General features: G+C 45.8%; 1 protein-coding gene across 1 annotated transcript in view; it reads right to left on the bottom strand.

Annotated features, from left to right (window-relative positions):
* LOC138283650 (multidrug and toxin extrusion protein 1-like) overlaps positions 1-14,567 on the bottom strand; it is a 446,218-nt gene that overhangs the window by 82,883 nt on the left and 348,768 nt on the right. Inside the window, exon 14 of the mRNA XM_069221586.1 lies at positions 4,115-4,247. Within this exon, the coding sequence (XP_069077687.1) occupies positions 4,115-4,247 (133 nt within the window). The remainder of the gene's footprint in view (positions 1-4,114; positions 4,248-14,567) is intronic.

A 14,567-nucleotide genomic window follows, 5' to 3' on the forward strand; every position in this document is an offset into this window, starting at 1 on the left:
TATGTTCATTTACTCACACATGTTTGCATTTTATACACTGCTTGTCTAATATAGTCTTTTACTGGAAGATTATGAGCTCAGAAACCATTCCTAGCTAGGGCACATCCGCATTTTCCAGTCAGAGGTCTGTTCATCCGGTGTCCAGTCACAATGTTTTAGCTTGTTATTGGTGATGATGAGGAATCTCACAAAGTGGCAGACCAACTGGACTCTAGTGCCCTCAAAATACTCTTTTACTGCTTGTCTGCATGATTTTATTCCAATGGTGTTAAACAGGCGCTTTAATAACTGCACAGCAAATGTATTATATCCTCCTTTCCCGCCTCTCGCAAGCGGCAGTTGAAATCAGATCATGGGCGCTTCCATGGTGGTAAGTGCAGCAAGGAAGGAAGAACACCAAGTCGATACCGTAATAGCTTTTCTTTGATTGCATTAGAGAACCCTGCACCTAGGTAAAGTTGCAGGACTGTGATCGAGTAATTGTGCAGCATACACAATCTGTGCGTCCTTCTTGACTGCAGTGCTTTGTCCTCTGCCATAGAGATCTTTTTAACCGTTTTGATGATCAATTGCTTAAAGCTATGGTGTTGCTGGGAGGAATCACAGGTTTCACGCAGATCTAGTCTTTCTATTGATTGCTGAAGATAGTCCCTAGCTGTGCAACTTTTTTTTGACTGCAGTTCGTTCCATAAATAAGCATTTAGGCCCATATTCATAGGAAAATGACGGAGCGCGGCGCTGCGCCAAAATAGGCAGAGCCACACTCTGTCATTTTCACAACGCAGGGATACACTATATTTAATTGAATACGGCACACCCCAGTGTTGTCCCCTGCACTGGTGCTAAATTTAGCTTCCAGTGCCAGCGCAAGCATCCTTGCACCATCGTGCAAAGATGTCTGCGTTGAGGAGTGTGATTGTCTATGTGCGGGAAGATGTCCCTTCCTGCACATAAACAATCACGGATGCCGATTTGGCACCCATAGAAGTCCCAAAGCATCATTTTCAAATGATTTTTTATGTGCAGGAAGAAACATATTCCCGCACATAGACAATCACACTCCTCAACGCAGACATCTGCCATTTTGCTCTTTCTGTGCGTTTTGCAAAAAAAGCAAAAAACGTATTCCTCCTCGTTGCGCCTTGCTAACGCCACCCCTGTTAGATTTTGGTGCTGCCTTAGGTTTACGAAACTCGTAAATCTGAGACAGCATCAAAATGCAATGCTTGTTGCTGAGGGCACACCCATTGCTTGCCCCTTCAAAACAAAGGGATTTGTGTGAAGTATCGTATTTACAAGATGGCATTTAAGCCACAAATAGTGGCCTAACGTCACTTGTAAGTAAGGAGCAGGCCATAGCGCCACCACAGCATCACAAAAAATTGATCTTAAACAAACTTTCAATGTATGTTCCTCTACGTGCAACTTGTTGTGTCTGCAGTCGGAATTCGAGCCTTATTTGTGCCAGGGATGTATATTTTGATAAAGTTGAAGATCAGCCTCAAAGCTTCTGTGATAATGCTGTCTAAGTTTCTGGTGTCCTGTCACATCATGCATTCACTCCCGTAGGTGATCATAGGGATGAGTTTTGCATGTGTTACTTGGATCAGTGGAATCAAACTTGGACCAACTGTTTTGCTCTTAACATTTTTTAAACTCGCTTCTGCTGCGGTTCCTCTTCTTTTCAGGGCCTCTTTATGCAGAATAAATGTGCACTTGGTATGAATTATGACCCCCCAGGAATTTATATTTCTTTACTGTCTCTAGCCGTAGTCCTCCCAAATGCCAATGATAACTTTGTGGACCCTTGTTTGATTCAATTGCATAATCTTAGATTTATCTCAGTTAATACTCAGGCCATTTTTAAGAGATTAGTTTTGAGTGGCATCTAATAAACGTTGGAGACCAATCAGTGTTTGAATGATTAACAAAAGGTCATTCACATATAGTAAGTTCGAGAGGGTGTATCCACCTATCAATGGACTATGGGAGTTACAATTGTCCAATTGGGAAGGCAGATCCACCACGAAAAGATTAAAAACAGCAGGCCAATAGACAGCCTTGTTTAAGATCCTTTGAAATTGGAATCCTTCTCAACAGATGATCACCCTCCCCCAGCTTGACTTGGACCCAAGTATCGGTATGCAAGAGAATCAGCTGATTGAAGAGGCTTGTTGGAATATTTATTTTGGCAAGTTTTCGCAGCACTTCTTCCTATCAATATGATCAAAGGCTGAAGAATAGTCAATGAAGCAAACATATAATGATGAGCTAGTACCCTTTGCAGCATCTATAAGAAGGGAAAGAATCAATGTATTTGTGGTTGTATCCACATCCTTGCTAAAGCCTGTTTGTTAAGGTGGATAACTGCGTTATCTGTCACCCAGTCTGTCAGTTCATCTATAGGATACGAGAAAGCCCTGCAACTCCATTCAGGATGCAGTCTTTGTGACCCCCTATCCCTGGCACTTTATGTCCTGAGGGGAGTAATTATCAAAGGGTTGTATCACTTTTATGCCACGCATTGGGGAGAAAGGGTGACACAACCCTCAAGTTTGATTTATCAAGCCATGAAGGCCACCTTGTGTGGCCTGGAGTGGCTTGATAAATCCAGAGTAACACAACACAGTGAAAATCGCTGTGTTACATTACTCTGCTCCCAGGGAGGTGTTCCATGGGTGGTGCATGGGTGTTCCCACGCAACACCCATGGAGTTTGTCACATTCCCAGATTTACCATAAGGGTTAGACCTGGGAATGCACCAAAACTGCTTTGCCTCCCCAGGTGAGGTGTAACAAGAAGATATATATGTTTATTTCTCATTGTTTTTGCCTCTTTATATATGTGATGCATTCTTCAGCACATATAGAAAGAGGAAAATGCCTGAGTGGATTGTTTTTGTGCAAGAAAGTGCACCTTTCTTCACAAAAACAATCCTGCTTACAACACAGGTACCTTTGCAGCATGGTGCAGGGGTGACTGTGTTGGTGATAGGCAGCACATTGTGCGCCAGCGCACGGTAAAATCAGGAATGCATTGTTCAATGTTAAGTATGTCGCACTTCTTCCTTTCTTAATCATGCAGCAGAATGGGCGCCCGCAGACAAATTTTCAGTGGGTGGGGGGCTGTCTGGAGCGCCCTTGACTGTTTTTAGTGGGGACCATGGCCATACTAGTGCAGGCAGCCTAACACCGCGGCGGCCATAGTGTTACACTTCACTGTGGGCCTGCACACCAGGCTGCGATATTTAAGAAATGAGGCACAATGGCGCTAAGGAATGGCTAAAAAAAAGACGCTAGCCGGGGGTGGATGGCGTTAGGGTGAATAGTGCTAGTGGGTCTGAAATGATGTTAGGCTGGTCAGTGGCATCATTTCTGCTGTTAATCAGCCCAGCGTCATTTTCTGAAGCACAAGCAGCCAAAAAACATGACTCTAAGTATAGACAGGAGTCATGTCCAACACACCAGTGCTCACCACAAGGGACCAGTGTCCCCTGGGCAAGCCCCACATACCCAGTGCCAGACAGGGGGCCTCAAGTGAGGGCCCTCCAGTGGCACACCACACACATACACATGCACTTACCTGCAACTTACCTGGGATGGGATCCCTCCTCCTGTGGTGTGTGTGGTTGTTGCTGGGGCTTGGGGTGGGCATCTTTGTGCCTATTCCATGGTCTTTAGCCATGGAAATGAGGCTACCTGCATTCTAACGCCTGGTCTGACCCAGGCGTTAAATAATGGTGCTAAGCGGGTTTAGCACCATTATTTAGGCCCTCCTCCCACCTGCGCGTCATTCATGCACGGGGAGGTAAAAATGGCGCTGGGAGGCTACAGTCATTTTTAGGACGGGAACGCCTACCTTTCATCTCATTGACCCAAGATGGGTTTGCGCATCCTATAAATGGTGCTAACTCCAATATTTTGATGCTAGATGAGTCTAGCTTAAAGATATAAATATGGAGTTATGTTAGCACCGCTTTAGTGCCAAAATAAATGGTGCTCAGGTTCCATAAATATGGACCCATAAGTCTACTTTTCATCGAGTCCACCTTACTGTAATAAAAAAATAAGTCTGCAGATTTTATTCAAATATGATCTCTCCAAAAGAATCTTACCTATGATGCCCAGTTTTGCGGGGAACATGCAAGCAGCTCCTACTGGGAAACCGATCAGATAATATCCCACAGCAAAGACCACAGCACCCATGAGTTGCTTTCCAGACCCTCTTAGCACTCCGTTGGCTGCACACTGTAGCAAACATACAATACAAGCAGTAAGTCATGTTTCTAATAACTGCAATTATGTAGTAAAAGATTCCAGCTCAACTACTGTTCAACGAATGAATAAGAATAGGATGGATCTTTCAGAATCCGACTAGCACTGAATGGGATGTGTCTTGGCACGCACTCGAGTATTTGTGTAAAACTTAAAGGTAATTAATATGTTTAGGATGGAAACGATTGTAATTCAGAGGAAAACAATTTGAAATATTCATGAAATAAATTATGTTTGAAATTCAAGAGCACAATAATATGGGTATATAATGAACACTATGAATAATGAATGAAAACATTAATAAGAAAAGTCGTAAAGTCAACGGTATAGGCAGGATAAACAATGGGGCCTTGACGGAGAAGAGAAGAAGATGGAAATAGCCCAGAATTTCCTTCTTGGCTTGACTTTATGTCCCTAGAAGAAGGTCGGTACTGCAGAGGAGGAAATGGCAAATCACTGCCTGCTCAATATCTGCACAAAGGGATACTTCCTATGAACCCTGCAGGAGGGGTAAGAGTTTTGGAATGAAAAACACAATTAGGAAAACAGCTCTTAACTGCCCCTCCACTTCTTCTCCCTTTTTCCCTGAAAGACAATATTTGCCACCATTCTTTATGTTCCTCATTAAGGGCCAGATGTATGGAGCTCTTTTACTGGCCGCAAACGGCCCATTGTGCTGTTTTTGACAGGTAAAAGGCTTTTTTCCATGTGCCATCTCTATTTTGCGAGTCGATAACCTGATACTCACTTGAAAAATAGGGATTGCAATTCCCTATTAGAAAGGCGCGTGTCAATGGTGTCTCTTCCTAACAGTGGGCCACGTATGACTGTTTTGCGATCAGGAATGCAGTCCCAAAACAATAGCAGTTACCCCCAACTTGAAGTTGGGTGGTAGCCCATTCCCAAACTGTAAGGAGTCCCCATCGGACCCCTTCCTCTTTGCAAAGGGGAGTGCAAACATGGAACACTGCCTGCTCTTAAAAATGAAAAGAAAACTTTTGAGTTATTTTTCCCATTCACAAAGGGTCACACATTGCGACCTGCCTCATGAATATTGATGAGGCAGCTCCATTTGTGACCCACTGCGAATCACTAACAGTGCTAAGAACTCAGTAATATATCACCGTTTGTGATTTCCTTATAGCAAATCGCAAAAATGTGCTATTAGGAAATCGCAAACGCTTTTTTGATACATCTGGCCCATAGTCTGTTTATGTATGTTTAGTATATCGACTCCCAAATATTTTGCTACAAAAACATAGCAAAAAGAATACTGATAACTATCTAACTCCATATACATTGCTTTGACTATATGTGTATCTCAGGCTACATAGCTATAGAGGTGAGAAAAGGGAAACCTTTACTTACCTACATATAATTTTCTTGCCAATATTTTTGTGGTTCATATTTGGACATACAGGAATATGGTCAGAATGTACTGCGTATATTTGTATCTCGCATAAATTGTGTCCAATAATGCCTTCATGAACTGATCATAGTAATGCCCAGTGCTAAATTTCCACATTAAAAATACCCATCAGAAGTTTGTTTCTCCTGTACTTGATGAGGCACAGCATGAATTTCCTATGCTTATGCACTTGGCAAATGATTTTAAAATCGTTAGGCTGGAAACTTTTAAAGTCTATTCAGTGGCCAATATTGGTTTTGCAGAACAGCTTTGAAACAGTCAATAAACACAATTAAAGTTAAACTTGATTTACATTGAGAGCACTCAGGGCCCAATTACGAGTCTGGCGGTCCGAAGACTGCCAGACTCGCAATGAAGGTCGGACCGGCACGGCTGTGGTGGTCCAACCACCTTATTACAAGATTGGTGGTCAAAAGACTGCTGTTTTCACCAGGATCTCTGAGCCTGATGGGGTGACAGCAGTTGTGGTTGTAATCAGCCACTGCGGTGCTGAAGTGAGCGCCGCCGTGCTAATTACAACTATGTTCTCCACCAGCCGTTTCATGGCAGTTCAACCACCATTAAAAGGCTGGTGGAGAACAAGTACAGGGGGCCACAGACGGGCCCCTGCACTACCCACTACGTTGTGGTTTCTGCCGGTCAGCCCAGTGAAAAACTCGTAATTGGGCCGGTGGGGAGCTCCTGGGCGGTCTTCTCACAACAGGTCTGGCGGTCGAGTTTTCTGATGGAGGCTGCACAGGAAGAGCCAAGATGTTGCCTCCCTGGTACAGCCAAAAGGGAGGGGACCTTAAATGAGCTAAGTCAGTTTCTTCAGCAGGGCAAAGATGGCCCTGATACAATACTAAGGTGGCACAGGTTGAGAACCTGACCCTGTCGCTGGGCAGGAGTGCTGGAGAATAAAGTACATTACAGGCCTAATGCAGCTGGATTGAGGGAAATGTAAAGGATAATTGCTGCAGATGAGACAACATATGAATCTGAGGTATCCACCACAAACTTTGTTTGCAAGCACAGAAAGAGATCCAATTAAACTGAACATGGTACATGTAGAAAAGTGGAGTATTATGTGGTGTGGGGTTTAGTCCTCACCATGTAATACTCTCACAATACCCCCGAGATAGTCCTTGAATTAACACTAGTAAATCCTTAGCTCAGTCCTGGTAGTGTGGCAAAGAGCAGTCAGGCCTTGCTTAGAGGAACATGTGTTAAACATTTCACAGCACAAGCATGGATGATGAGTTATTGACACAACTCAAAATAAATACCAGTTTATATAAATAGAGCTTATTTGTATATAAATGTAGGCGCCAAAAACAAACAGTATAAGTACAGTAGAACCAGAGATATCAATTTTAGAAGCAATAGAAAATCTGCAGAAATGCTATTTAAACGTTGCATTGCTGTCAATGGCAAAACATTGGGTTGCAAAAATGCACTTAAAAGTTGAGTTGCATGGAACCCTTGGGGGGCTTAAGCTAGTGCGGGCCCTGTGTCCAGGCCACAACAGTCAGTTCACTTCTACTCAGTCTGTGGGGTCCTGGTTCAGAGTTGTCCTGGCTGTCGATGGTGCTGGACAGGGCTCATGCTGGTGGTGATTTTACCACTGGCACGACGATGCTGACTAGGAGATGCAAAATCTCAGCTGGGGCTGGGTTGCAGATGTCTGATGCAGGTTGCATGTTGTGCCCAGCACCTGATGCGTCGAGTGACGGGGTTAGTTACTTGGATGGCAACAAACAAGACTTGGCAGCGATAAAGGTGCAGGACGATTTGGGAAGTTACCAGGATCCGATGAAGTGAGGTAGCGCCCTGAAAATTGGAGGCAGGCTGTAATACGACTCCCAGAAGAAACTGGACTACCTAGTTTTTGACAATCCCATGGCAGGCCCGATGGTTAGTGAAACTTCTGATCCTGTGGTTGTTTTTTCCTACATTTTTCAGGGGAAAGGTGCCACCAGTCCAGGGGAAACTGAAGGTGCCTCTGGCTTCCACAGGTGTCCCTGTCCCTCTGGTCAGGACTGACAAGTTTCAGCCAAGAACAGAGTATTCCTTTTTTGCTGTGGAACAGTGGGCAGAGTTTGGTTGTCAGTGAAGCAGAGCTTCTTTTGGTTAGGGGAGTTGGGAGTGTGGAGACTAGTGGCCAGCGGGCAGCTAGCTCCTACAGTTAAACCGCCCCTGAGGTGACCACATCCAGTGGGACAGGACACCTTTAGCGCACAGAACCCTCTATTCTGTCACTGCTAAGATGGCAGAAATCAAAATTTAGAACACAGACTAGGCTGCTCACCCTAGAGGTGTGGTCAGCTTGCTGGGGGTGTGCACAGTCCTACATACCTAATTTCCCATCTTTCTGCAAGCAAATGTGCCTAGGGAGAGGGCTGTTTCCTCACTGGAGGACAGTGCTGATGGCTATCAAGAGTGGTGAAATCTTTGAAGCTCACCACCCTGATGGCTCGCTTCACTAGCCTGACTGGGGGTAGGGAGTTGTTACTTCCTTACTGCCTTTGTTTCCGGCCTCTGGGTACACCCAGGCTGCCTGGCAGGAGGTCAGAAACCTGTCTTGGCAACAGCAAGCAAGCGTAACAGTGCGGAATGCTCGGCAGGAGCACAAAGGAAGGTGGCAAACAGGTGGCCAACCTCTAATGTGCCACCTGGGCGTATGCCAGCTGTTCTTCACCACAAGATTAGTATTAGGGGGAGATGGCAAGTTATTTGGCACCAAACTCGGCATATCTAGGCGGTACCATAATGGAGCTAGCAGCCCTGATCAACCGGGGCTTAAGTCTCATGTTATCCTATGGACTGGCCTGCACTTGTAGTTTACCTTAATGGAAAGGCTGCTATAGAGACGTAGAAGCTCATGCTTATACGTCTGCACCTTAAATACAATGCACCCTGCCTTCTGAGTTGCAGAGGCCTACCTGAGGGGTGTTTGACAGATATGTAAGGCAGTGCCTGGGACTGTTCCACTCTTGATGAGGGAACAATCAAACTCGAGCAGTTTGCACAGCTCTCAGTCTGCAATGGCAGGCCGCAACCAGTACTTTGGAAGGGTCACCTAGGGTGGCACAAACGTGTGCTGCAGCCCAGGGGACCCTTTTACCACCTACCCCCTGGTTACCATGGTTACCATTTACTAGGACCTTATAGGGGGGTAATGTCTTGCCAATCAGGTAATCACCAAGTTGACATAGCAATTTAGGGAGCGAGCACAGGCACTGGGACCTGGTTAGCAGGCTTCCAGTGCACTAACAGAGTCATAAACATCAGCATTGGGGGAAAAAGTTGGGGGTGGCCATACATAAAGAGTCTCTTTCCAACAGTACATAAGGTGGATTTGCTGGCCTGGACTGGAGACCTCTTCTCACATGTTTTAGCGTGGACACAATTTTTCATAGAAAATGAGGCCATAACATCTCAGACATGTTAGGGTGGACAGATCTCTTTGAATGTGGATGAGGTGCAGCTTTTTTGTTTAATCTTTCCTCTATATCACTTAGAAAGTAAAAAACATTCTAACCTATCAGAGGATTTATGTCAGCTATAACCAATAAATATTGCTGTGGAGGCATCCCTTCAGAGTGACCTTGCAGTGGGATGGCCAGCAGCACGACTTACATCCATTAAGGAAGCCCAGACGACCATGTGTATGTATGGATGCTGAGGAGTGGGAAAACCCCTCATGGACATGAGCTGAGAGAAAGATGGCAGAGAGTCTTGCGGCATGACAAGAAAAAATGCCCTATGCAGCAGAAACTGAAGCTAGCAAAGAGAAAGGGATCCAGAATCTATACAGAGTTAGTCAAGACTTCAAAGAGGGCAACCAGACCAACTGAGGAGGTAACACAGATATGAAAGACATATTAAAGTGCAGAGTTACAGACAGGGCTCCATGGAGTTCATAATAACCTTATGGACAGGCTGGTTGAGGGGGTCTACTGGCAGCTCGACGAGAGCTGTTTTGACTGGGCTCAACAAGATCATTTCCCCTAAATTAATTTACTTTGCTACAGGTTGACCCAGTAGATCAGGAAGTGATCTAGAGAATGGATAATCAAATTTTAGGGCTTAGGATTTGTATATCATTGATTAACAGACCAATAATTGAGTTGGCATTTAATTGTTGTTCTGATTATAGATATTTAGGATTTTCGGAAGGAGAGACAGAAAAATTAGCTTAATGACAATCATCCAAATGTCTCTTACAAAGGCACTAGCGATAGACCCAGCAAATACAGAACACATTCATCTATGAATGACACCTGAGATACCAAACTAAAGGCTCCTACATGCTACATACTTTGAAGCATGCAATGCAGCATGACAACTTGCTGCGGTGTACTGTGTCAAATGGCATAGTAATGCAAGGCAGCAACTTGCACAGCCTTTCGTTAATCCAAATTTACCAATCAATGCAGGGCCATGCACGGTGGCCCTGTGACGCTTGGTAAATCTAACTTAAGGATTGTGTTGCCCTTTGAAACACCATTCCTGATGCAAGGGCAATGCAATCCAATGATAATTCCGACCCACAGCCTCTGTGGTGTAACAGTCCAACCAAGCTTAAGAGCATAGCTTGAGAGCTGTACAACAAGGAGTTGAATGTTTTCTTCAGGAGACACATCTCCTCCAGGGAGCCCAGCACAGAATGGGATCTCAGGTCTATTCTAGACAGTTCTATGGCTCTGCACCCCTCATAAAGCTGAAGTGGGGATGTGTGTAAACTTGTGGCAACATTTGAGGAACACACTATCAATGGTGATGAGTGAGGCACTGGGCGGCAGTAGATGGCTGGCCGCAATACAATATAAGCCCCAACTCAGAAAACAGGATAAGTTTCAGAAGCAAACCATAAAAGAAATAATACAGTTCTCATTCAGCCCCCATCCTGATGTGGGGGGGATTTACCTGGCGATGATCGCCATATTAGCTAGATCTCATCAGCGAATAGACGGAACTCTCGAAGTCCAACAGTGCCGCAGGCTTGGCTTGAAGAGCTGGAGCTGGTGAATCTGTGGTAGCATCACCACCCATTAGCTATAGATTATTCTTACTACGCTGCACACCACACATGATAACACACTACCTCCTGATAGAGAAATGCCTGTAACAACTTAAGCGGTATAGGTCTCTGGTGTTTGAAAAACTAACAAATGCACTCAGAGAATTGGAAGGAAAATATAAATCCAATCCCTCCAAGAAATACTGGAGAACATTGACTGTGGTGAGAGGACAGACATGCACCACCTAAAAGAATGATAGGGCCAACAATGTGTTAACTATACTAGGGCACACTTCAATGAGGAGGAAACAGAATTGACACACTTCTAGTAAGCAAACTATGAGCATGCCAAGCCAGCGAGTACATTAGAAATATCCAGGACTTGAAAATTGTACTACAGTCATCAGAAGAGGAGAAGTTGAAAGTGTTTCATGCCTTCTACATGGAGCTATTTAAACCTGATCCTAATAAACCCTTGGTGAGATCTGCCTAATTGGGCTCTGTGTCTGTTACCAGGCATTCCAAACAGAAGGCGGAACACCTCAATGAGACCACAACAAAAGAGGGGGTATTAAGGGCAATCATCAGCCTGAAATCATCCAAAGTTCCAGAGTCAATGTTGCTTATAGCCAGCAGTCTGCTACCTATCACCCAATATAATTGTTGTATAACGATGGTAATATTTTTACAACAACCTTATCTAGCTGACTAGCAAGATTAATGCCCCACATGATCCATGTGGACCAGACAGCCCTCCACCAGATAGGTACAGCCAGAAGGCGAGGAGCAGATACCATATTTCTAAACCTGGACATTGACAAATCATTTAATAGAGTGAACATGGACATGATTAGGAGCACAATAAGGGTATTTGGAATTGGGGACCATTTTACTGAGTGCAAATGGAGCAATTGTGACACTCCAGGCCAGGTTCAGGTTAAATGGATGGGATTCAAACCTCAATAGCATACACTGAGGAACCTGTCAAGCAAGCCCTCCCTAACCCTTGTCATTTGTTCTCATATTGGAGCCCTTCTGCAAAAGATCAGAGCGCATCCCCTGATCATAGATGCCTACAACCTTAAGGCATTTGACAGTTTTAAAGTATTGCCACTAGAAGAGCTGAAACAATCCTTGAGAAATAGAGGAGCTCCAGAGGAATCTTTACAAATCTCAGGGCTTAATCCTAGTGAGCCTCCCAACTACAGTCTATGATACAATGGTGAGCATACGGTGTGTGCATATCCCTCTTTCCCCAAACCTCACTTTTTTGGCAGAATATCTTGCCACTCTCTTAGGGGATGCTGAAAATACATTAGAGTCCTGCCAATCTCATGCACCACTTTGGGTTGAGCAGATCACGGCATGCAAGATGATATTTTTTTAGAAGGTTTTATATACATTTCAGACACTTCTGTATACAAGGTTGCCTGTGTTCTGGGCAGAGTTGTTTTTGTGCAAGAAGGGATCATTTCCTGCACAAAAACAATCTTTAGAGGCATATTCCTCTTTCTATGTGTGCTGCATAATATAGCATATGTAAACAGCGACAGTAACAAGGAGAAATCAACATATTGCATCTTGTTACACCTCACTAGGGAAGGCTGAGCACTGTGATCCATTTCCAGGTTTACTAGCTGTAGCAAATCTGGGAATCTGCCTAAATCCATGGGTTGAAGCATGGGAATGCCCATTCTCCAACTATGGAACGGCTTGCCAACGCAGAGCTGCTTTGCTTAAACAAATTGGCTTTGTGTGGCTTAGTAAATGTCAAAAGGTTGCGTCATTCTTTTGGCGCAGCCCCCACACAAACGCTTAGCATATCTGCCCCCAGGAGTAGGCGCAGTCCAAACTGGAACAAGTACAAATGTTTTACGGCCCCCCTTGTTTAGTAGGAAAAAACAGTGCAGTGGTTGAGAAGAACCACGTGGAAACTATACACATGCATGATTCTTGGGGCCCAAACGTCTTACAGCTAAATAGAGTTTCTGGCCTCGGGGGCTTTGACATTGCAAGAAGGTGGGAGTGTAAAGGAGACTAGTAGTGATACAAGGACTGGATGTTGGTTTTGAGATGAGAATGATCACCACTGAGGAGCAGTGAATGGTAGTTGTGAGGGGTGATGGGTGTAAAGAGTTAATGGAGAGCCATGCGGGCTCTCCATGTGTGCCTGACGTGCTCTGCGTGTCCGGGAGGGGCACGGAGCACGAGGGTATAAAATAAAGAGCGAACTGCGGGTGACGCAGTTCCATGCGTGTGTTATAAGCAAGCACTGTCTGCGTGTGTTCATTTAAGACACCAGGGAAGGCCCTGTACATTGGCGACGAGCGGGATGCAAATACTGTACAGTGGAAGAACGTGCAGTCAAATATCGAGGCTAAGCTGAGAAAAACGTACCGGGAGGAGTGCGGAGCAGTGTCGACTGCCGCGATCGTGGTGCCGGGCCGGTCGTCGAAAAAAAAAAAAAGCAGGGATCACGAAGGAGGCTTCAGGCACGCGGCTGGCGGAGTGGACGACGAAGAAACTAACCGGTCTCCCGACCGGGAAACCCAAAGACGGTGAGCCGCGCCCCGCGCCCTGCCCCACACGAAACGCACCACGTGGGGCTCCGACACCCCGCCCCGGGCGTCCCTCGCTGCCCGAGAGCAGCACCACGGGAGGCTCCAAAGCCCCGCCCCGGGCGTCCCTCGCTGCCCGGGAGCAGCCGAAGCAGACGCGTGCTTCCCTGGCCAGGCGCGCGGCTGCTGTGTGCCGCTGTGCTGCTGCAGAGCAGCCGGGCGCGCCGCGCGTCTCCTGCGAGGCCGGGGGAAGCCTGAAATAAAAGAAGAGACGCGTGTAGCACGCGCGTGTGTGCTTGCACACAGAGAAAGAAGACGAGAAGCAACGCGGGTTGCATGTGCGCCGCCCCCGGGAGGGGCTAAAAAAAAAAAAAAAAAACAGCGGTAAACAAAAGGAGAAAGTTTTCAAAAATAAAAATAAGAAATATAAAGGAACACGTATACTTCCACAGAAAAATAAAGGGCAAGAAAAGGGGTGCAGAAGAAGAAGAAAAAAAAGGAGAAAAGGAAGAAGTAAGGAAGGAGGAGTCAAAGAAAAAAAAACCAAAGGACAGCTTCACCTCGCGTACATCACAAGGGTGAGAAGGGGCAAAGATGAGTGCCCCACCACAGGATGATGCCAATCCTCCACCGCCACCAGGGAACCCCCAGCTCCCAGCACAGTTGACCAACAGGGTTCACTCCTCGATCGTTTCGTTACCACCGTTTAGCCAACTGATTGACCCGGCTACCGCTGCACCCAGGTGGCGTTTGTGGATAAACAGGTTAGAAAACTACTTTCGTGCAACCAGGGAAACGGACGGGGAAGTGCGGAGGTCGGTAATGCTGTTGATGGGTGGAGATGAACTACAGGAGCTTTTTGACTCGCTTCCTGACACAGGGGACAAGGCTGATTTCGATACAGCAGTAACTGCTCTGAACAGGCACTTCGACCCTCAACTCAACTCGGATTACGAACGTTTTAAACTACGACAGGCCCAGCAGACTGAAATCGAGTCGATGGATATGTTTTATGCCAGGTTGAGAAAGCTAGCGAGCTCGTGCACAGGTCTCAACCAACAAGAAGAGATCCGAGCGCAAATCATTCAAGGGTGCCGGTCGAATGCTTTGAGGAAGTTGATTTTGAGACAGCAGGGCATGTCCCTCGATGACATTCTAATTCTTGCAAGATCACATGAACTGTCTGCAGTACGAGCGGATGCGATGGCGGCAGTAAGAGGTCAGTCACTAGCTGCTGCGTCATCGTCTCGTGTAGTCCAGGTGAAAGAGGAACAAGTGGACGCGATTCAAACACGCCCGGCAGC

The sequence above is a fragment of the Pleurodeles waltl genome, chromosome 3_1, assembly GCF_031143425.1.
Source record: "Pleurodeles waltl isolate 20211129_DDA chromosome 3_1, aPleWal1.hap1.20221129, whole genome shotgun sequence".
Taxonomy (NCBI): domain Eukaryota; kingdom Metazoa; phylum Chordata; class Amphibia; order Caudata; family Salamandridae; genus Pleurodeles; species Pleurodeles waltl.